Source organism: Rutidosis leptorrhynchoides, chromosome 1 (genome assembly GCF_046630445.1).
Source record: "Rutidosis leptorrhynchoides isolate AG116_Rl617_1_P2 chromosome 1, CSIRO_AGI_Rlap_v1, whole genome shotgun sequence".
NCBI lineage: Eukaryota > Viridiplantae > Streptophyta > Magnoliopsida > Asterales > Asteraceae > Rutidosis > Rutidosis leptorrhynchoides.
The window spans coordinates 530,014,256-530,039,406 of NC_092333.1; the positions used below are offsets into that span (position 1 = coordinate 530,014,256).

General features: G+C 31.2%; 1 protein-coding gene across 1 annotated transcript; it reads left to right on the top strand.

Annotated features, from left to right (window-relative positions):
• The first annotated feature begins 18,302 nt into the window (after window positions 1-18,302).
• LOC139842191 (probable protein S-acyltransferase 2) lies at window positions 18,303-21,233 on the top strand. The gene is made up of 5 exons (XM_071832362.1): window positions 18,303-18,599; window positions 19,456-19,635; window positions 19,713-20,021; window positions 20,653-20,874; window positions 20,958-21,233. Exons 1-5 carry the CDS (start codon window positions 18,513-18,515, stop codon window positions 21,231-21,233), a joined length of 1,074 nt encoding a protein of 357 aa, XP_071688463.1. The 5' UTR covers window positions 18,303-18,512.
• The last annotated feature ends 3,918 nt before the right edge of the window (window positions 21,234-25,151 follow it).

Genomic DNA, 25,151 nt, shown 5'->3' on the forward strand with positions numbered 1-25,151 from the left:
AGAGTTTTCCCATACGGAACGATAGAATTGATAAATTCAAATGGGATTGAATTTAAAGTTAATGGTCACATAGTTAAACATTACATACATGATCCGATGGAAGTCGACAACGAAGTTAATCACAATTTCGACACCACAGCTAACTAAGTGTGGGGAGAATCAAGTCTTTAAAGGATAATATGTATTTCTGTTAGAGTTAGATTGTCTGTTTTCGTGTAGTTCTCGAAAATGGAACACGTATGGTCTTTCCCTAGCAGACCCTAAAGAACTAGTCTTCTCCCCCCATTCTGAATTTTTATTTTTTTTAGGTTTTTACAAAATGAAGACTGCCTGTGAACTAAACCATGGTCTAATGCTACACGCTTTGATCACTAAACGTAATAATGACATACTACCGAGTGAATTGGTATCAGTAATCAGAGAAAGAATGGACGGAGTTAGAAAAGGATCCAGATGCGAAGATAATAAGTTACAATTTGGTAAAGAAAAATCAAAATCCGCAGCGAAAAGAAGAGCACGAAACCTAGAACGATGTCACAAATGCGGAAAATGGTCACATGGAGGTAAATGTTCAAATAATCAAACATATTCAAATACCGAATTTGTTACTTTATGCAGAGACGGACCGTTCATATGTTTAGAAGAAAAGACACTGAATGCTCGAGGTTACGCCTTTGGAGCCATGGAAAATCAATTAAACCGACTATCTTATGAATATAATAGATCATATAACTAAGAAATCTATTCCACAGGTATGTCTGTATAGTTTTTATTTTTATTTTTATTTTTAACCTTTTGATAATAAACGCTAATTTGTTCGCTAAAAAGTATTAAATTGGTATTGAATAAAATTAGGTTTGGTGACCGAAATTATTGATATCATTCAAAAATTTATTACATCACTGCGAAATTTAACGTTTATTCTTAAGGTATAAATATCTTTAAACAATCAACCCAAAATATTTCAAAAATTCGTCATGAGTTAAATTAGGTCTTGGAACCGAAATTACTTTACCGAAAAGAGGGGCGCATATTTTTGATAATATTTGATTGATTAAAGTGGGATAAAAAGACAAAAAGATTTTTAATTTTATTTTTACCATATTTTTAAAATTAATATTTAAACCTTAAGTTAATATTGTAAACTTTATAAAAACAATATATTTAAAATTGTAAATATTTGAAAAATTAATATAAGTTTGATATGAATTTATGAATTTTTAAATTAAGTTTGGTGTGAATTTTTAATTTTATATTTAAGTTGTGTGAATTTAAAAACAAAAATTTACTTTATCTCATTAAGTTAAGAATATGATTTTTAAAATTCGTCGTAAGTTGAAGACTAGGTCTTTGAACCGAAATTGCTTTACCCGAGGGAGGGACGAGAACTTTTATTATCATTATTTTTAATCTTTTTGATTTAAAGTATGCCAAAAAAATTAAAAAAATCCAAAAATCTAAGCTTTTAAAACAATCGCTTGAAAATGACAAAATTTTAAAATTTTGTCGAGGGACAGACTAGGGCATCGTCCCGAAACGACCTCGTCTTAAAAAGAAACAAAATTTTTAAAATTTTATGTTTTAAAAGTATAAGATTTTATAAAAAAAAAAAAATAAAAAAAAAAAAAAATACCTGGAATTTAACCCCATGCGAGTCGCATGGGGATGGGCAGGAAACCATGCGACTCGCATGGCTAATAAAAACTGGCCAGGATCAAAATTCCAGCCGAGCTGCTCTTTTTCACAACACACATACACAAACACATACGAAAACCTCCCAAACTCTCTCAATTTTTCACCAATTTTCACCAAATTTCTTGCAAAAATTTCACAATAATCATGCCTAGGTTCAGTAGTCTCAACCCCTTCAGGAGAAAGGTAAAAATTTCACCCCTAATCTCTTTAAATTCGAATTTTTGTGTTCTTGAGCTAGAAATTTTATATTTTGATTGTGTTAAATTTAGGTGTAATTAGAGCTAAATTGTTGTTATATTATGCATGTATATCCTAGATAGAAGCTATTTAACATGAATTGAAGCTAAAAACTTCAAATTTTTAAGAATCTAGGGTTTGTGTTCTTGAGCAATTTGGGACTTTTTGATATAAACAGGTTATGGCCGATTTTTGTCATGAATTGTTGCTAAATTAAGTAGTGTAACATGTTTAGGTAGTTAATTGATCCAAACTTTGAGCCTAAACATGTTTTTGAGAATTAAAGTGGACTTTTTAAGTCTAAAAATTCATGAACTTGGATAATTTGATATAAAGGCCATTTGAAACTTGTTTCATTGCTAGTAGTGATTATTTTGGCATGTTATTTGAGATAAATGCTTATGAACTTGATGTACATTTTTCGTATATGCTTATTTGACAAAGTGTAGACTTGACAAAAATATGAAAATGAGCACTAGTTTGATTTGAATGCCATGTAACAAGTGTTTAATTGCTATAATGATTATTGTTGACATGTTTAAGACGCAGTAGTGTACAGTAGTGTACAGTAGTGTATTCATAGCATTCATATGATTATGACGCAGCATACCAGTTCACCTATAATCAGCCATGGAACCCGGACGCGAACATGAATTGGGATCCCTATCCTAATTATCCTCCTAACCCACCTCCTGATCAGTAGAGATAAGTTGGTAATTTATATTTTTATTATTTTAAACACTTAACATTTTAATTACATTTATGTAATGTTTGATATTTCTATTATTATTGTGTACTAATATTTTTCTTATAGTTTGAAAGTGGGATGCCAAAGTTCCATTTCAAATTGCATGTATGATTATATTTGTATTGTATGTATTCTCTTTTATGCACAAAACAGGGTAAAACAACGCGTTTTCAAAGACTGGCATTAAGTTCAGCAAAAGCAAGTAATTTTGACGACAATGATGCAAAATGTATGTGAAATAACAACAAGACGGAATGAACAAATGACGTGCACCATTTATCATTCAGCAAACAAACGCCAATATATTTGGAAACTTTGGTAAAAATTTAATCATTTTCACACAAATCACCCTCAATAATTTAAATTGTTACTAATTTCTTGCAAATGAGGGCATTGCAAGATCTTAAGTGTGGGAAGGGGTTAAATTCTTTCGGATTTTAAAATTTTTTACTTTATACACTTGGTTACCATTAAAAATACTAGTAAAGCAGTAGTTGTATTAGAATCTAGTGCTCTCTAAAGAACAGCCCTAGTCTTATATACTGACTACCCAATTCTAGTAAAATTTTTCAAAATTTTCAATTAAATGAATTCAAATCATGTTTATACATATTTATGAACGATAAAACTAGGTTTTAACACCGAAATTATTGTTACCTCGGAAAGGACATAAATTGAGAAACAAACTAAAATGTTAAAATTCATTTAAAATGGAATAGAGGACGATAAAAAGGAAAATAAAAGCCGAGTGTGGGAAAATTTACCAAGTTATCTTAAACATATGTCACATATATCTGTAACAAATAACTAAAAATACTTTTGCTTTGGACTAAACTAAACTGTTTTACCCGATGAAAGAAAAGAAGAGATGGATCTACACGATGAATCAATTCCATCATTAAAAGGAAGTAAAGTCTTCCGAAAAAGAAACGCGCTTCTTGATTTAGGTCATGAAGTTGTTGTCCAGACCAGCTGTAGGTTGACGAAAAATCTAGAAAAGTCATCACTAAAATCAGCAGGAAATCCACGGACCTCAGCATTAAACAGGGTCGCCAAGTGGTCAGATTTATCCTAACCATGAGAAGGATTTATCTCGTACAATGGGGGGGCACCGTGCAAATTAGCTGGATAAGACTAATGAATCAGATCCCCAGAAAGGATAATCTCCTTAAAGATTAAAAATCAGCTTTTAAGACTGATATTACTCAATCCTAGAGATTGACCTTAAAGATTGAGAATTCAAACTCATGGAATTCAATGATATCTAAACTCGAGCTTAAACGAGAAAATATTTTGATCAAAATTATAAACCGATTTGTTTTCTGAAAACCCTATTTTCAATGCGTTCATTACCATTGAACGTAAAATCCTAGGAATTCACCTGGAATTCATTAGGTCACCTGAACTAAATCGGGTGTCAACCGTAAGAACGGTGGTTGCATAACATGGTCAAAGACAGGACTTTGTGCCAAACCGACAAATTATAAGGGTGAGCTTTACTATTGCTCCTACCAAGGATAGTAATTGCGTCCGACACGTTATAAACCATAATCAAAAGCATGTCACGGGACATTGCCTTAACAGTTGCTTGTTCAACGCTTTCCTTTACAACCGGACGGTAGTTTGCCGAAAGGTAATATACGGAACAAGTAAACTGGACGTGTTGCTTTCCAAATACAAGGTTAGCAAGTGGGTGACACAAAACAGTAAGTTTTGAGCTAAAATTTTCAAATCTAAAACCCACCAAACCCACAAAAAAATATTTTGCAAACACCGGTAAAGGGTTATTCCGGAAAACTTATCTAGGGTAAAAACTAGATTTAATTTTCAAAAGATCAAATGTTTTCATAAAGATCCAATTTCCTTAATGGATCTAAATTTTTATAGTCATGTGGGACTGTAAACCATATCGTTACTTCCATTGTTTATACCGCCGTATAGAAATCACTTATGTACAAAGTATGAAGAATAAAGAAGTGATTCTAGTATTTCAAGACAATATTGCTTGAGGACAAGCAACGCTCAAGTGTGGGAATATTTGATAATGCTAAAAACGAACATATATTTCATAGCATTATTCCTCAAGAAAGACAAGCTTTTAGTTGCAATTGTTCTATTTACAAGTGATATTCGTTTAAATAATAAAAGGTGAAGACAAAAGATAGATTCGACAAATTGAAGACAAAAAGGTCCAAAGAGCTAAAAAGTACAAGATACAATTAAAAAGGTTCAAAATATTGATGAGGAACGTCTCAAAATGACAAGAGTACAAGTTACAAGACGCAAAGTACACGATATAAAATAATACGCGAAGACGTCCGAAAATCCGGAACCGGGACCTGAGCCAAGAAGAAACGCCCGACGCAACGGACCAAAAATATCTAGTCTACTATGCACAAGAATATAATATAATATATATATATAATAATATATAATTATATATTATATTATATATTATTATTATATTACGTCGGCAAGAAGAAAACAAAGCAATTTGGCTGGATCCAGGGTGGCCATGCGACTCGCATGGCCAGAAGCACAAATCCATGCGAGTCGCATGGAGTAAAATTGCTGGTCAGGTCCTATATAAAGCCAGTTTTCTGCCGAGTTTTAATCATCTTTTTCTTCCTCTTCATACGTAAAACTTATATATATATATATAATTTATATTTTAATTTTAATTTTAATTCTAATAATAAGGGTATGTTAGCGAATGTTGTAAGGGTGTAAGTCGAAATTCTGTCCGTGTAACGCTACGCTATTTTTAATCATTGTAAGTTATGTTCAACCTTTTTATATTAATGTCTCGTAGCTAAGTTATTATTATGCTTATTTAAAACGAAGTAATCATGATGTTGGGCTAATTACTAAAATTGGGTAATTGGGCTTTGTACCATAATTGGGGTTTGGACAAAAGAACGACACTTGTGGAAATTAGACTATGGGCTATTAATGGGCTTTATATTTGTTTAACTAAATGAAAGTTTGTTAATGTTAATATAAAGATTTACAATTGGGCGTCCCTATAAATTACCATATACACTCGATCGGACACGATGGGCGGGGTATTTATATGTACGAATAATCGTTCATTTAACCGGACACGGGAATGGATTAATAGCCACTAGAATAATTAAAACAGGGGTGAAATTACATTCAAGGGTAATTGGTGTAATTGTTAACAAAGTGGTAAAACCTTGGTTTACACGCAGTCGATAACCTGGTGTATTCATTAAACAAAGTATTAAAACCTTGTTACAATTCGAATCCCCAATTAGTTGGAATATTTAACTTCGGGTATAATAATAATTTGACAAGGACACTTGCAATTTATATTTATGACTGATGGACTGTTATGGACAAAAACCAGACGGACATATTGAATAATCCAGGACAAAGGACAATTAACCCATGGGCATAAAACTAAAATCAACACGTCAAACATCATGATTACGGAAGTTTAAATAAGCATAATTCTTTTATTTCATATTTAATTTCCTTTATTTTATATTTAATTGCACTTCTAATTATCGCACTTTTATTTATTGTTATTTAATCGCATTTTTAATTATCGTACTTTTTAATTATCGCACTTTTATTATTCGCAATTTCATTATCGTTATTTACTTTACGCTTTAATTTAAGTCTTGTATTTATTTTATATTTTACATTAGGTTTTAACTGCGACTAAAATCTTAAAATCGACAAATCGGTCATTAAACGGTAAAAACCCCCCTTTATAATAATAATATTACTTATATATATATTTGTATTTTTAATAAAAGTAAACTAATATAGCGTTGAGCTTTGTTTAAAGATTTCCCTGTGGAACGAACCGGACTTACTAAAAACTACACTACTGTACGATTAGGTACACTGCCTATAAGTGTTGTAGCAAGGTTTAAGTATATCCATTCTATAAATAAATAAATATCTTGTGTAAAATTGTATCGTATTTAATAGTTTTTCCTAGTAAAATATAAGCTATTTTATATACACCTCGCTTCACATCAAACATTCTCCTGTTCCTTGTAATTCTGGAAATTCTTCTAATAATTCTGCATGTGCATCTATAGTTTGAATATAATAACATGTATCATCTGCAGATTGTGGTTGTTGCATTGCTCTATCAACTGAAAAGGTAACACTCTCATCCTCTATACTTAGGGTCAATTTCTTACCGAACACGTCTATCATTGCTTTAGCCGTGTTTAAGAATGGTCTTCCTAATATGAGAGGAACTTGAGAATCTTCTTCCATGTCCAAAACAACAAAATCTACTGGAAATACTAAAGTACCAACTTTAACTAGCATGTTCTCCATTATCCCTCTAGGATATTTTATTGATCTATCGGCTAGTTGTATGCTTATTCTGGTTGGTTTCAATTCTCCAAGGTCTAGTTTAGCGTATAGTGAATACGGCATTAGATTTATACTAGCACCTAAGTCTGCCAATGCTTCTATTGAACTAAGACTACCCAGAAAACATGGAATTGTGAAACTTCCTGGATCAGATAGTTTTTCTGGTATCTTATTCAACAGCACTGCTGAACAATTAGCATTCATAGTAACAGCCGAGAGTTCTTCCATTTTCTTTCTATTTGAGATTAGATCTTTCAAGAATTTAGCATATCTTGGCATTCTTGAAATCACATCAATGAAAGGAAGATTTACATTTATCTGTTTAAACATATCCAAGAATTTGGATTGCTCGGCTTCAAGTTTCTCTTTCTTCATTTTACTCGGGTAAGGAAGTGGTGGTTGGTATGGTTTAACATAAGGTTTATCCTTAACTGTGTTATTTTCATTAACCTTTTCAACTACCGGTTCTTTTTCCTTATCTTGATCAGGTTGTGGTTCTTGTGGAGTAGGAATGGCTTCATCAGAAGTTACAGGTATTTCAGGTGGTTTAAGTGTTGTACCACTTCTTGTGGTAATGGCTTTAGCTGTTTCATTCCGGGGGTTAGCATTTGTATCACTAGGTAGACTTCCCGGTTTTCTTTCACCTATTAATCTTGCTAGGTTACTCACTTCTTGTTCCAGATTTTGAATAGAAGCTTGTTGATTTCTAAATGCTTGAGCATTTTGTTCATTAGTTTGTTTTTGAGATGTGAAAAACTGCGTTTGAGTTTCAACTAGCTTCGTCATCATATCTTCTAAATTCGGCTTTTTATCATCGGTTTGTTGTGGTGGTTTGTTTTGAAAATTCGGTCTTTGCTGATTATAAGTATTATTGGATACTTGTTGATTGCTAGGACCTTGTTGGTTGTTGTATGGAATATTTCGGTTATAATTCTGGTTTTGATTGTAAATTGGTCTTGGCGGTTGATAATTATTCTGATAATTATTTCCAGGCCTTTGGTTTATGTATGAAATATTCTCTCTTTGTTCCATTGTTAATTCAATACTGAGACAATCTTTTGTCAAATGTGGTCCTCCACACTGCTCACAACTAATTCGTATTGAGTGAATATCTCTAGTCATCTTTTCCATTCATCTCTCCACAGCATCTATCTTTGCGGAAATGGAATCTAAGTCATGGCTAGAATCGGCTCTAGCTGCTTTAGATGATCTAACGATATCTTTTTCTTGGTGCCACTCATGTGAGTGGGAAGCAGTGTTATCAATAATTTTGTAAGCATCAGTTTCGGTTTTCTTCATAATAGAACCACCAGCTGCTATATCTATGTCTTTCCTTGTAGTGATGTCGCATCCTTGGTAGAATATTTGTACTATTTGACAGGTGTCTAAACCATGTTGCGGACATCCTCTTAATAACTTTCCATATCTTGTCCACGCCTCATATAGAGTTTCATTTGGTTTCTGTGTGAACGTAACAATTTCTGCTTGAAGTCTTACGGCTTTAGATGTAGGAAAGAATTGTTTAAGAAATTTGTCAACTAAAACGTCCCATGTATCGATCGCCCCTTCAGGTAACGATTCCAACCAATCTTTGGCTTCTCCCTTTAAAGTCCAGGGAAATAACATGAGATATATCTGTTCATCCTCCACTTCTCGTATTTTAAATAGTGTGCAGATCCTATTAAAGGTACGTAGATGTTCATTTGGATCTTCCTTCGGCGCACCACTAAATTGGCATTGATTAGTCACCATGTGTAGAATTTGTCCTTTGATTTCATAATCTGGCGCATTAATGTCTGGATGAGTAATTGCGTGACCTTGGCCAGTGCGTTTAGCTCTCATTTGGTCTTCCATACTTAAAGGTTCCAGATTCTCCATAATTGAATTTGTTGAATCGGTATCACTAGATGATTCTGATTTAATGGTTCGTTCCTCAACAATCTCTGTTTGAATGATTGGTGGCTCCGGAGGAAAGTTTAATGGTTCAGGATCTACGAACCGTTCCTGAATATTCTCCGAATTCTCAATTGTGATGTTGGGTTCAAAAAATGGATTATCGAAAATTTGAACTGAAGTACTTGGTCGACTGGATGACGATTCTAAAGAAAAATCAACGGCGGTTATATTTGCTAAATGTCTTGATCTAGTTACAGGTGGTGAACGTACAAAAGGTGATGAACGTCTTGCTCGGTGCATTCACTGAATATCCTATTAGTTTTTAAAAGGAAAGAAAAATTATAATAAGTTATCCAACCAATAGACTTTTCTGATTTTGCCCACGTTTTGAATAGCCAAAAGATGCAGCAGAGGGGCAGGATTCGTTTGGTCTCAATATAATTGAGGACTGTTTGGCTCCAATAACCCGGTCCACGTACAAATCCAACTATTACTACGAACCAGAAAATTTTGATGTCTATTAATTTAACCACTTAAAATAAATTTTCGTAATTTTAAGAAATTTAGATAAGAAGTAGAAAAAATTCTAAGTCCTAAAAACTAGAATGGCGAGAAATGAGAAAGAAAAAGAGTTCGTCGAAAAAGGTCGAAAAAGAAAAAATGGTTGAAAAATAAAAGGTGACGGAAAAATAAAAGAAACTTATAAAAACTTAAAAATACTTGACTAACCTAACCTTATTACTACAACTAACTTAAAATTATAATCGCAAATTGAAATTACTAATTGGAATGATAATTGATACATAGTAAAAGGTGTCTAAAAAAATATTAAAGCTTACAGGAAAAACTAAATACCAAATGGAAATAACTTAAAAAGAAACTAAAACTTAAAAAGGCGTCGCAAAATTCTAGAGCACCTAAATCTTAGTCTAAAGAAAAAGTACGTAAGGAATTCTACGGCAAAGCCTAAAAATCTAGGAGTAAAAATAACTATAGCAAAAACTAAGTTTAAAATTAATTATGAGCTAAAAATACAAATATTACGCTACAATGATTAAAAAGGGACAAAATATAAAAATATATAAAAAGTTGTAAAAAGTACAATTTTATAAAAATATTATTTTTATATTATTTATTTTATAAAACTATTAATTTTATAATTTAATGAAAACTAAATTAAAACTAAATATAACAAATTAATAATAATAAAAACTAAACTAATAATAAAAAAAATAATACCCTAATTAGGGTTTTAATTATATAATAATAATAATAATTTCGTAATTATTGCAGCAGGAAGTCAAATCTGGCGTGTCAGATGGGCTCATGCGATCGCATGAGTCCTCAGTTGCCCAGCCATGCGATCGCATAGGCTAGGGTTTCGGGCCATAGAGTGGGCTGCTACAGTACAGGCCGAATTAAATTTTTTTTTTTATTTTTTTTTTTAATAAAATTATGTAATATATTTATATAAATTAAATAAAACTTATATTTTTATAAAATAAAGATAAAGAAACTTTTATATAACTTACAAACTCTTAAAAAAATATTTATATTTTTGTTTTTATTTTTATATTTTCGAATATTTAAAACGTATTTCTACAAAACGTACTAAAAATAAAAATCTTTTTTTTATATTAGCGTTCCGCTTCCGGCTTTTAAGAGATGTCCCCGGCAGCGGCGCCAAAAATACTTGATGTTAAGCGAGGTGTATATAAAATAGTTATTAATTTTAGCAGAAAACACTATTAAATACGATACAATTTTACACAAGATATTTATTTATTTATAGAATGGATATACTTAAACCTTGCTACAACACTTATAGGCAGTGTTCCTAATCGTACAGTAGTGTAGTTTTTAGTAAGTCCGGTTCGTTCCACAGGGAAATCTTTAAACAAAGCTTAACGCTATATTAGTTTACTTTTTATAAAAATACAAATATATATATAAGTAATATTATTATTATAAAGGGGGGTTTTTACCGTTTAATGACCGGTTTGTCGATTTTAAGACTTTAGTCGCAGTTAAAACCTAATGTAAAATATTAAATAAATAAAAGACTTAATTTAAAGCGTAAAGTAAATAACGATAATGAACTTGCGAATAATAAAAGTGCGATAAAATAAAATTGCGATAATTAAAAAGTACGATAATTAAAAGTGCGATTAAATAACAATAAATAAAAGTGCGATAATTAGAAGTGCAATTAAATATAAAATAAAGGAAATTAAATATGAAATAAAAGAATTATGCTTATTTAAACTTCCGTAATCATGATGTTTGACGTGTTGATTTTAGTTTTATGCCCCATGGGTTAATTGTCCTTTGTCCTGGATTATTTAATATGTCCGTCTGGTTTTTGTCCATAACAGTCCATCAGTCATAAATATAAAGTGCGAGTGTCCTCGTCAAATTATTATTATACCCGAAGTTAAATATTCCAACTAATTGGGGATTCGAATTGTAACAAGGTTTTAATACTTTGTTTAGTGAATACACCAGGTTATCGACTGCGTGTAAACCAAGGTTTTATTACTTTGTTAACAATTACACCAATTACCCTTGAATGTAATTTCACCCCTGTTTTAATTATTCTAGTGGCTATTAATCCATTCCCGTGTCCAGTTAAATGAACGATTATTCGTACATATAAATACCCCGCCCATCGTGTCCGATCGAGTGTATATGGTAATTTACAGGGACGCCCAATTGTAAATCTTTATATTAACATTAACAAACTATCATTTAGTTAAACAAATATAAAGCCCATTAATATCCCATAGTCTAATTTCCACAAGTGTCGTTCTTTTGTCCAAACCCCAATTATGGTACAAAGCCCAATTACCCAATTTTAGTAATTAGCCCAACATCATGATTACTTCGTTTTAAATAAGCATAATAATAACTTAGCTACGAGACATTAATATAAAAAGGTTGAACATAACTTACAATGATTAAAAATAGCGTAGCGTTACACGGACAGAATTTCGACTTACACCCTTACAACATTCGCTAACATACCCTTATTATTAGAATTATAATTAAAATTAAAATTAAAATATAAATTATATATATATATTTTACGTATATATGAGAGAAGAGAGAAAGATGGATATGTTTTTGGTTCACCAAAGCTCGATTTTTATAGGAGGTGTGGCCTGACTTTTCATGCCATGCGATCGCATGGACTTCCTTCTTCCAGTTCATGCGATCGCATGGCCAGCTGGGAGAGCTCACATGTTGCTTGTTTCCTTGTGCCGACGTTTTATAAATAATATAATATATTAAATAATTATAAGAATTATTTAAATATTATATTATATTTATGTGCATAGTTGACTTGTAATTTTTAGTCCATTTCGTCGAGCGTTGAGAGTTGACTCCGGTCCCGGTTCCGGATTTTCGAACGTCCTTGCGTACAATTTTATATTTTGTACTTTGCGTTTTGAATCTTGTACTCTTGTAATTTCGAGACGTTTCTTATCAATAATTGGAACCTCTTTGATTGTCTTTTGTACTTTTGAGCTTTTTGGTCGTTTGCGTCTTCAATTCGTCGAATCTGTCTTTTGTCTTCACCTTTTATTATTTAAACGAATATCACTTGTAAATAGAATAATTGCAACTAAAAGCTTGTCTTTCTTAAGAAATAATGCTATGAAATATATGTTCGTTTTTAGCATTATCAGAATCACTAGAGGATTCTGATTTAATGGTTCGTTCCTCAACAATCTCTGTTTGAATGATTGGTGGTTCCGGAGGAAAAATTAATGGTTCAGGATCTATGAATCGTCCCTGAATATTCTCCGAATTCTCAATTGTGAGGTCGGGTTCAAAAAATGGATTATCAGAAATTTGAATTGGAGTACTTGGTCGACTGGATGACGATTCTAAAGAAAAATCAACGGCGGTAATATTAGCTAGATGTCTTGATCGAGTTACAGGTGGTGAACGTACAAAAGGTGGTGAACGTTTTGCTCGATGCATTCACTGAATATCCTATTAGTTTTTAAAAAGAAAGAAAAATTATATAAGTTATCCAATTAATAGACTTTTCTGATTTTGCCCACGTTTCGAATAGCCAAAAGATGCAGCAGAGGAGCAGGATTCGTTTGGTCTCAATATAATTGAGTACTGTTTGGCTCCAATAACCCGGTCCACGTACAAATCCAACTATTACTACGAACCAGAAAATTTTGATGTCTATCAATTTAACCACTTAAAACAATTTTTTCGTAATTTAAAGAAATTTAGAGAAGAAATAGAATAAAAATCTATGTCCTAAAAACTAGAATGTCGAGAAATAAGAAAGAAAAAGAGCGCGTCGAAAAACGTCAAAAAATAAAAGATTGAAAAATAATAAGCGTCGCAAAATAAAAATAAGAAAGTAGCGCGTCGAAATTTAAAAAGGAACTAAAAACTTAAAAATTAAAAGTTGTGTCTAAAAATATTAAAGCTTAAAAGAAATACTATATCCCAAATGGCAATAACTTAAAAAGGTACTAAAACTTAAAAAGGCGTCGCAAAATTTTAAAGCACCTAAATCTTAGTCTAAAGAAAAAGCACTTAAGGGATTTTACGGCAAAGCCTAAAAATCTAGAAATAAAAATAACTATGGCAAAAACTATGGATTAAAACTAAAAACGAGCGAAAAATACAAATATTACGCTAAAACGAATAAAAAGGACAAAATATAAAAATATACTAAAAGTTATAAAAAGTACAATTTTTCTAAAAATATTATTTTGATATTATTTATTTTATAAAATTATTAATTTTATAAATTATTTAAACTATTTAAACTAAATAATACAAAATAATAATAAAAACTAAATTATATAATAATAATAATAATAATACCCTAATTAGGGTTTAATTAATAATAATAATAATAATATATACTCCGTAATTAATGCTGTTTTAGGGTTGACTGTGACCTGTCAGAAGACCTCCGCGAGTGCGGATAGTCCCAGTTCAAAACCTCCGCGAGTCGCGGAGGGTTCAATTTCAGCTGAGAAAGGGGTCGATTTTTACAGGTTCAGTTTTTATTTTTATTTTTGTTTTTCTATAAATATAAAATATATATATAAATATAAATAAATATTTATATAAAACAATAAAATACTTATAATTAAACTCAAAAATAAAAATACTTTTTAACTTTCTATATTTTTTTAACAAACTCTTTTTGTATTTTTATATTTTTTATATATTTTTTTTAAAAAACTTATATTTTTACATGAAAGACTTAATAAAAACTTTTACAAAATTATATTATTATTATTTTTTTATATCATTAGCGTTGCGCTTTCGGCGTTTAAGTTCCCCGGCAGCGGCGCCAAAAATACTTGATGTGCGTAGAGGCGTATATGAAATAGCTTATATTTTTACTAGGAAATACTATTAAATACGATACAATTTTACACAAGATATTTATTTATTTATAAAATGGATATACCTAAACCTTGCTACAACACTTATAGGCAGTGTACCTAATCGTACAGTAGTGTAGTTTTTAGTAAGTCCGGTTCGTTCCACAGGGAATCTTTTAAACAAAGCTTAACGCTATATTAGTTTTAATTTATAAAAATACAAATATATATAAGTAATATCATTATTATAAAGGGGGGTTTTTACCGTTTAATGACCAGTTTGTCGATTTTTAAAACTTTAGTCGCAGTTAAAACCTAATGTAAAATATTAAATAAATAAAAGACTTAATTTAAAGCGTAAAGTAAATAACGATAATGAAATTGCAATAAATAAAAGTGCGATGAAATAAAATTGCGATAATTAAAAGTGCAATTAAATACAATGACAATAAATAAAAGTGCGATAATTAGAAGTGCAATTAAATATGAAAATAAAGGAATTATGCTTATTTAAACTTCCGTAATCATGATGTTTGACGTGTTGATTTTAGTTTATTCCCATGGGTTAATTGTCCTTTGTCCTGGATTATTTAATATGTCCGTCTGGTTTTTGTCCATAACAGTCCGTCAGTCATAAATATAAAGTGCGAGTATCCTCGTCAAATTATCCTTATATCCGAAGTTAAATATTCCAACTAATTGGGGACTTAAACTGTAACAAGATCTTAATACTTTGTTTAATAATTACACCAGGTTATCGACTGCGTGTAACCCAAGGTTTTAATACTTTGTTATCAATTCCATAGACTATTAATCCATTCCCGTGTCCGGTTAAATGAACGATTATTCGTACATATAAATATCCCACCCATCGTGTCCGATCGAGTGTATATGGTTATTTATAGGTACATCCAATTGTAAATCTTTATATTAAAATTAACAAACTATCATTTAGTTAAACAAATATAAAGCCCATTAATAGCCCATAGTCTAATTTCCACAAGTGTCGTTCTTTTGTCCAAATCCCAATTATGGTACAAAGCCCAATTACCCAATTTTAGTATTTTAGCCCAACATCATGATTACTTCGTTTTAAATAAGCATAATAATAACTTAGCTACGAGACATTAAATTAAAAAGGTTGAACATAACTTACAATGATTAAAAATAGCGTAGCGTTACATGGACAGAATTTCGACTTACACCCTTACAATATTCGCTAACATACCCTTATTATTAGAATTAAAATTAAAATTATAATATATATATATATATATATATAATACGTTGATGAATGAAGAAGGGAAAAGATGTGTAAAAATTCGGCCGAATGCTCGGCCTTTTATAGGTGGATTTCTGACTTTCAGGGCTCCGCGAGTGCGGTGGATTTTGCTCTTCAGAGCTCCGCGAGTGCAGAGCTGTGGAATCCAGCTCACACAAGCTTGGCTCCTAGCTTGCCGACGGTTTATATAATATAATATAATATATATATTAATTTTAAGAATTAATTATATATTATATTATATTCATGTGCATAGTTGATTTGTAATTTTTAGTCCGTTGCGTCGAGCGTTGAGAGTTGACTCTGGTCCCGGTTCCGGATTTTCGAACGTCCTTGCGTATAATTTAATATCTTGTACTTTGCGTTTCGCGTTTTGTACTCTTGTAATTTTGAGACGTTTCTTATCAATAATTGGAACCTCTTTGATTGTACTTTGTACTTTTTAGCTTTTTGGTCGTTTGCGTCTTCAATTCGTCGAATCTGTCTTTTGTCTTCACCTTTTATTATTTAAACGAAAATCACTTGTAAATAGAACAATTGCAACTAAAAGCCTGTCTTTCTTGAGGAATAATGATATGAAATATATGTTCGTTTTTAGCATTATCAATACCTTTCGTCTATAATGATCGTATCAAGCTGCAATCTATTTTCGTTCATAATGATCATATCAAGTTGGATCCAAGTGGGTCTGTCAATGGATTTCTTATCTGTTATTAGTTCTTCCTGCATAACAAACCAAACGAAAATCATAAACTTGTTTAAAAAAATGATCGATCGTATTTTTGGTGTAAAAAAAGAAAAACCCTAATGAAGAGAGATGCCGACCTGTTCCTTTTTTTCCTGTATAATCGATTGTATTTTCCTGTTCGATTGGATAATACTTGAAATCGAATTGTTCCAAAGAGAGAATGAGGGATGAGGTTTGGGAACCCTAATTTGTGTAAACAAAAGAAGCAGATCTCTCGTTTTTTCAGTGGCGTAATTGTATGGTGTGTAAGGGTAGTTTTGTAATCAAACAATTTAAGTTTAGGATTATGAGGTCATATGCAAGATTATAAAAAAATTAAGGGCGTAGATCATTGATTATTAATTTAATGAATGGCTAAGATTAGGTTAGACCTTTTAAAATGATCTATTTTAACTTTTGTTATTATATATAAAATAGATTTATTTATTGTTTATGGGTTATGAGTTACAAGGATCAACTTATAAGTTTTGGTTGAGACATCTATTCCTTAAAATAAATACTTTTTTAAAATATATATTAAAAGTTATCGTTATTGTATGATAATGATCATTATTAAAACTAAGAGTTATTATTTGATTAACTAGCAATCATGTCAAAAGATCTATTTATTACACAAAATAAGTAATCAAATAAGTTATTGTCAAATATAAGTTAAAAAGCTGTCAACCTTAACTACATTAACAAAGTTATATTTGTATCAACAAAATTGATGATAATTACATATAAAATCACAATCAAAATTTAAATATAATAACAACTCATATCTTATCTATTAATATTAATATTATACGAATTCAAATTTTAATTATTATTAATGAAATTTAATATTTTAATAATTAGAAGCTACTATATTTATATTTTTAAATAAACGATGTCACGTAAATATGCTCATAATTCATGTGTTAGTATTCAATACTAATTTTTTCAATACAAATGTTATTAGTAATAAACGATTTTTTCATTATAGTATAATACATTTGGTAAATATCAATAACAACGTTATCAAATACACTTTATACAACTGTCATGCAATGCACGGGTTCACGTTAGTATTCAATACTAATGTTTTCGATACAAATATCATAAGTAATAAATGATTTTTTCATTATAATTGTATTATTGTATTATACATTTGATTAAAAAAATCAATACTAACGTTATCAAATACTAATTTGTACAATTGTCGTGCAATACACAGACTCACGTTAGTATTCATTACACATGCTCACGTTAGTATTCAATACTAATGTATTCGATAAAAATATTAGTAATAAATGATTTTTCATTGTAACTGTATTATTACACATTCGATAAAATATCAATACTAATTGTATTATACAATTTTCGTGTAACGCACAGGTTTATAAAACTAGTAAAATTCGATTAAGATTATAAATATAAACCAGCGGAAAGATAGTCCACACATTGCTGGGAAAATTGATTTATCTCTATAACAGACGTTATTAAAAGTCAACGACAGTCAACCATCGAGTTCTCCGAGAACTCCTAAAAATTGTCTCGCCGAGAACTTCCCGAGTTCCGAGTTCTTCAACCGTGAATATAACATGAATATAACAGACGTTATTTTTCTATCGTGTCATTAGTGTGGATCGTGTAAGCCACATTAATAGTCGTGGGTAAAATGATTGGGTTAAATGATTAATAATTTGATACAAATAACCTAAAATATCCTTGTAATTTTTTCATATTCACCAATGAATGAGCGTATACATTATAATGATTATACGCATAATTAACTACAACCTTTTTTACTTTGATATTGGATTATTCACTATTTAATTTAGTAACCCTCCGACTCTATCGGTCACAACCCAAAAAAAAAAAAAAAAAAAAAAAAAAAAACTTAAACATATATTTTGTGGGTTTGAGTAAATTGTATTGAGAGGAATCAAGGTTAACTTTTGATTAGAGCAAAAAGGGAGATTTTAATAATTATATACGAACAATTAAGAAAGAGATAGAGAGGGAGAGATAGAGGGAAACAAGGTTTTTTCAATCATAATAAAACACCCCCTATCTAATCTCCCCCTCCATCTTCTTTGTTTAATAAAATTGTTTATTTCCTTAATCTGAATTGACAAAAGTGGGATTTTTGATATATAATTTATAAATGTATTTTCCAATTATTATTGAATTTGTAGCAGAAACGTCATGAGGGAATTTCATAATCATACGAATTCCCTTTCACCTCAACAAACAAAGAAGAAGAGGCTTTATCAAGTTTGGAAAGGTCGTAATGTGAGTTTATTCTTTCAATTACGTTTTTTTTTTTTCTCAAACATTATAATTATTTTCTGGATATTGATTGGATTATTAATTGACTTTATATTTATATTCATCACATTTTGTTTGTTTTCCATTGTAATAAACGTATTCTATATTAGATCCTATTGCTCCATAATAGTCGTGGCAAATAGAAATTTTTGACTTTTGAAAGCCAAAATAATTTGTATTTGGAGAAAAATGTAGGTTAGATTATGAACAACACGTAGGGTTTATCTGAGTTTATATCAAATACCGAGTTCATAGTATAACCAGTATCTCCTCGTCATCATCTAAGTGAATATATTGGATTTCCTGCAAATTTGCCTTCATATTGGTCAAAGTTTGACTTTTTACTAATCCTATAAGCATGGAAATGTATTCATATTCATATATACATGTTAAAATGCATGATAAAATTAATATATTTCATAGATATGATGTTTCTATCAGCTTTTTTGTGTGAAGCATAGCATGGAAGTAATTACAATCTTCAAGAAAGTCAACGCTGACTCACCTAAGTTAGAGTAATATGTATGTTGTATCATAAGGAGCATAATTCTCTGCATATAATCGGGTTGATCTAAATTATCTTTGTCGCCATCACTAATTCATCACCTCTTGCTTTAGAATTATAGGATTTTCCTACAATTTTTTAAGATAGTCAATAGTTGACTTATATAAGTCAAAGTAGACATGAACATATCCTCAAGAACGTGCTATATATGTTGAACAATTGACAATGTTCTTGTGGTGCTTTCCTAGATCTCAATATGCTGCGTAAACATCGCATTTCAATCTTTGTTTCAATTGTTACATTTTGGTTTGGCAGAAATTCTTTTGCGGCGGTAGATTGATATTTGGTCCCGATGCTGGTTCAGTACTTCTATCCACACTCCTTATTGGTGCTCCCGCAATAACCTTTTGCATCGAAACACTGTTCACTATCGAAAAATACGGAAACATTTTCGGGTATGGGGTGTTAGCTCTAGCAATCATCCTCACAATTGTGGTACGTTAACCATCACGTCCCGTTATCTGTATGCTTTCACTTTAATTCATAAGAATTGACCATTTTTAATTAAGCAGGTTATAACTTTCCTATTTAAAACGTCTGCAAGAAACCCTGGTATAATTCGTAGGAACAAACGACCACCCGAATGTGAAGACTCCTTCAATTTACGGTCGCAATCTTTGGATTGGCTAGATGGTTCGGTTCTGAGTTTAAGGATACCGAGAATGAAGGATATGCTCGTTAATGGCCACACTATTAAAGTAAAATATTGCGACACTTGCATGCTTTACCGACCGCCACGTGCTTCTCATTGCTCCGTTTGTAATAACTGCGTACAACGTTTTGATCATCACTGCCCATGGGTTGGCCAATGTATAGGAGCCGTAAGTCCATTTAGTCTTTCTGAGCGATAAATCTTTTTTTTTTGTTTGTTTCCCTTTCCGCCTGAGTTTCTGACTCGTTTTGCGAGCATACTAATCTCGAGTTGACAACCTGCTTTGCAAGTCGTGCACAGGGGCTGACCTATTAAGGGTCAACCGGGGCCGACCTCCCTTGATGACCCAAATTTTTTTCAGTTAATTTTTTTTTTTAAAGTTCAACATTTAATGTATTCATACCCCCTCCCCTCTTTATTTATTTATTTTTTTAAATTTTGCACCCGTCGAATCAAAATCATGTATCAACCATCGGTCGTGCATGGTGAAAGAATGTGTGGTTGTAGGCTGGCTAACGGGTCAAAATAAGTTCATACCAAACCGGATTTTTATCATATTTTTGAATATCATCTGTCATAATAATAAGTCTGAGTTATGTTGACCTCATATACTTTTTTATCATATTTTTCTGTAAATTAAAAAATCTTTCCTTACAGTTGTACCTAGTTTTCGAAACACACCAAATATATAGGTTTAGTGAGTTTATAGATTAAGTTTTCAATATATTTTAGAAGAATCGTTTTACCTGTTTGACCTATCACGACCAATATATAACCTATGTTGTTCATATGATCTGCAGCGCAACTATCGATACTTCATCCTGTTCATTACATCATCTACTCTGTTATGTGTCTACGTGTTCACATTTTCATTAATCGATATTATTCGTCAAAATGGAAATTTTTCTAATAGTTTCTCCAAAGACGTCGTTTCAGTTATTCTTGTAGCGTATTGCTTCATATGCGTTTGGTTCGTTGGTGGACTCAGTGTTTTCCATTTCTATCTCATTTCAACAAACCAGGTAACATTCTTATGCCTATTTGATGACGCTATCCAGTTACTAATGTTTCCTAATACTACAATGTTTTGTTTCATATTTTGCAGACAACATATGAGAACTTTAGGTACCGATATGAAAAGAAGAAAAATCCATTTAACGAAGGGTTTATTAAGAACCTTAGAGATGTCTTTGGCTCTGAATTGCCACCATCTATCGACTTTCGAGAGTGGGTAACGATGGAAGATGATGATGATGCTTTAAGTGTCGGATCTTTTAGTGATAGAAAGTTAGATCAAGAACCGAGCATCGTTCATAATAAGGATGATACGTTGCCAAACAATGATAAGACTTTGAGTTATCCTTCTTCTGATAAAGATTGAAAAGGTAATAACGAAGCCACGAACGCGCTCCGTGATCCGCGGTTTTTAGTTAATCGGGTCAAGATCCAGATTCGTACAACGGAGGACTCTACCAAAGTGGTTGTACTTGTACCTTAGTGAATAGAGAGATGAAAAGTGGTAGTCTGAGATATTATTCGTTACGATGCAGGGGTGAAGATTGTATCATTTTCATGAATTACCGTAAACTTGCAACAAATTTGTTGTTAACCCATATGTGTCCTCAAACAAATATGATGTGGATGAAAAGAGGTGGATAGATGCAATTATGTTGTTTAGCATGAATTTTAATTTCCATTTAAAATTCAACTTTACTTGGGTAAAAATTTTTCTAACTGTTTGATAATCGATTAAAGGAAACTGTCTACTTGTACATATTCTGCATCTAAAGAGTTATAAATAGTTTTTGAATCATAGGCATCTAATCAAACTAATAGAGTTTTTAATGAGATTAAAATCATGTTAAAAGTGTTGCTGATGACACTAATTTTAGTAATAGTAATAACAATACGAGGATTACAATACGACCAACTCGGAATGAGTCTCTTTGAAGGATACTTGCCACTATGTGACTTGAAATGTATATAGTGTGGTACGTTTAAGCTTAATACGTTTTTTCATTTTTTTTTTTTTTTTGAAAAGCTAGAAGTTATAATATATAAATTGTAAAAATTTACACGATTAGCCATAATACTAAATAGTTGTATGGAATTAATTGGTTATCCACCTAGTTATAAGAAGATACCACACTTAAAGTATGTATACATATAACAACATTTGTACTGCTTGATTGAAGGAAAAAAAAGAAATGTAGAGATGTAGGGGTGTCGTGGATGTCCACTTTACGAAAGAGACATTTAGATTTGTACTGCTTGATTGAAGAAAAAAAAGAAATGTAGAGATGTAGGGGTGTCGTGGATGTCCACTTTACTAAAGAGACATTTACGTTAAGTAAAAAATAACAATAATAAAAAATCATGTATTCTCATTAAGACTTACATGGAAAAAGATTATGGGACTATTTACTTTTTTTGCTATTAAGTTTCATATGGATATAGATGGTAGTATGGATATGGATGACAATATGAAGTAATCACTAAAACAATAATGTTGTTTACTTTTTATGCTGAATGAACGGACTGAATAGTTTAAATGACTAATTTGCCCCTAAATATAAATTGCTACATATAATTAAATTCCATACATCTTTAACTAATTAGCAAATCAAACATCATCTTAAAATCACTACTTATATTTTAAAAAAATACTCCCGTAACTGTTATCAAATACATACATAAAGTACAATACTCCACTCATTTTTTCAAAAAAAATAATAGTATTTTTTTTATATTCATCCAAATGGGTTACGAACTGAAGATGCACGTTTCAAGATTTGATATGCGAAATTAGAAATTAGGAGACCCAGTTCACGTTCATAATTCTTACTCAGAGATGTCTAATTTCTTGAGAAAAATGGATACAGAAGATGAGTAATTTTGTTCCATCAATAGTACAAAAGTTATCATAAATTTTCAACATTTTTATCGTCAGATGTTTTTCATATTTTTCTTCTAACATAGAAGATAAGTGAAAGAAAGAAAAAAATTGAAGACAAAATAGTGAAAGAGAAAGGTTAGGTGTTAGAGGGTAGAGATGAAAAATAGTGTAAAGAAAAGTAGCTATATGGGGACTACACTGGATTTTAGGGTGACCGAGAAAGTCATTACTTTAGTTTTTTATTAATCATTAATGCACAAGTAAACAAACAAACTGGTGACCGAATAAGCTTTTGCAACAATTAATCTCATTAATCCCAAAAGAAACAGCCCCTAAGGGTCTGTTTCAGAGTTTAATTTTTAAGAGAAAGGAAAGGGTTCAGAGAGAAGTGGAAAGAATGCCTCAAAAAATTAGTGTTTCTGAGTTTGTATAGGAAGGAAAGGGAAGGGAGGAGACGTTCAACCCTTTAAGGAAAGGGAAGGGAGGAGACGTTCAACCCTTTCCTTCCAAATAGGAAGGGGATTCAGTTTCCTTCTTTTTTTCCCTCCTATTCTCTTCTTTTCAATTTTTTTTTAATGAAAATCTCTAGAGTCCGTTGCCCATTAAAAAAAAAAAAAAAGAGAAGAAGAGAAGAGAAGATAAAGGGAAAGAAACTAAATCTGTCTCCTTCCTTCTCTTTCTTTTCCATCAAAACTCAGGAACACCCCCACTTATTTCATTTATTTATTTCTAAATTAAAACTCAGGAACAAACCCTAAGCAGAATTTTTCTGTTTCTCTGATTTTACAAGAGACGCATTTCGTACGAGTCAGACAGCTCAACTCACATTGCAAACTTTTTGTGTTTCATCTACGTGCAATGATTTAGAAATTAGATATTGATTGATCGTAATTCGTTTAAGCAGAAATTGATTCGCAGTGGTTAAATCGTTCATCAACGACAACAAAAAATTCTCAGATATTCATTTACAATCTAATTTGTTAGACTAGGTATGTTCATCTTTATCGATGTATGTTTTTAAGCGCTGTATTTTAGTCTGATTATCAGTTATTTACGAGTTTGATGTTCGTTAATTTGATTTGATGCTCAGTTAGGGTTTATGCGCTGTGGTTTTATCATTCTGCATGTTACTTCAATTAATTAATTCATATATATCTGCTGCTTACCATGTTTTGAAAGTTATAAATCCCTAATAGTCCTCAAATTCAATTCATACCGCCATTTTTAGTACTATGATGATTTTAAACTCTGCTACATTACCCTTTTGGCCTTTTATGACAGACTGATTGACTAATTTTGGTATGGCATATTGACTAATTGCTCACTCGATGACCTTGCTTATACGCGAGAAGTTAAGAAGGATCTCACACTAGTAGATGATTAGAAAGGATTTGAGGTTACACTTAGTAATACCCTGATGTATTTTTTTTTGCTGCGATTTAGTCTTTATCTGTGTTGAAGTGAGGTGATGGTTCCGTATTTTTAGTAAATTGTAAATTCCTTAGATGTTGCTCTAGTACTTACATTCATACTTATTTACATGTATGTTTGATGCAAGAATTGGTGTAGTCGACCCATCCGTGACATGAGGTTAAAATTACATAATTAGGACTATACACTAGTACATTTGTGTAATCTCGGTTTAAATTGTGAAATCTGTTAATGGTTAACACTTCCAATTATATGGAAGATTCGAATAATCAAGCATTTATGTGGTTGATGACACACTATTGGGGAAGGTATATGTTGTATCAGTAAGTCTTTTTGATGTTAATTTTGGCATTAATCATTCATATTGGTTTTATGTGTGTTTGTTAGAATTTTTACTTGGATATTTAGTGATTATTTTATGTTTATGTAATTTGATATTTATGTGGCAAGAATGAGTTCCAATTAGCGTCACTAAAAGATAATTATTAACATCGTGTTGGTAAGCTTATGTGATCTATTACCTAATGGGTCCCCCAAATTCTTAAGATAGTATAAAGTCCATCTTTTTTCTTCTTTTTGTGTTAAAAACTCTATATCATGATGCATGCTACCAGTTTAATAGACAAGTGCCATTTATTTGAAGTTGATCCTACTGCATGTATCTAGCTATATAAGAAATATTTCAAACCTATGTAAGCTCAAAACCGGCTTTTTTGAGTTCATTTGCTTGCTGTACATCAAACCACGTTGTAACTATCTTTCCATTGATGATTTAGTGGTCCTATAAAATGTTATATGATTTTACTTACATTGGCTAATCTGGAGAAAGGAGATGCAAGAAATTTACTTTGAAAGACACCTTTGCTGATTATGTTGAGACTTAGCTTCATGTATGCGATTCTTTCATTTGTGGGTTTCTTAAGTTAGGTATCATACACTAATTTAGAAAGTTTCAATTTTAGGAATGAAATA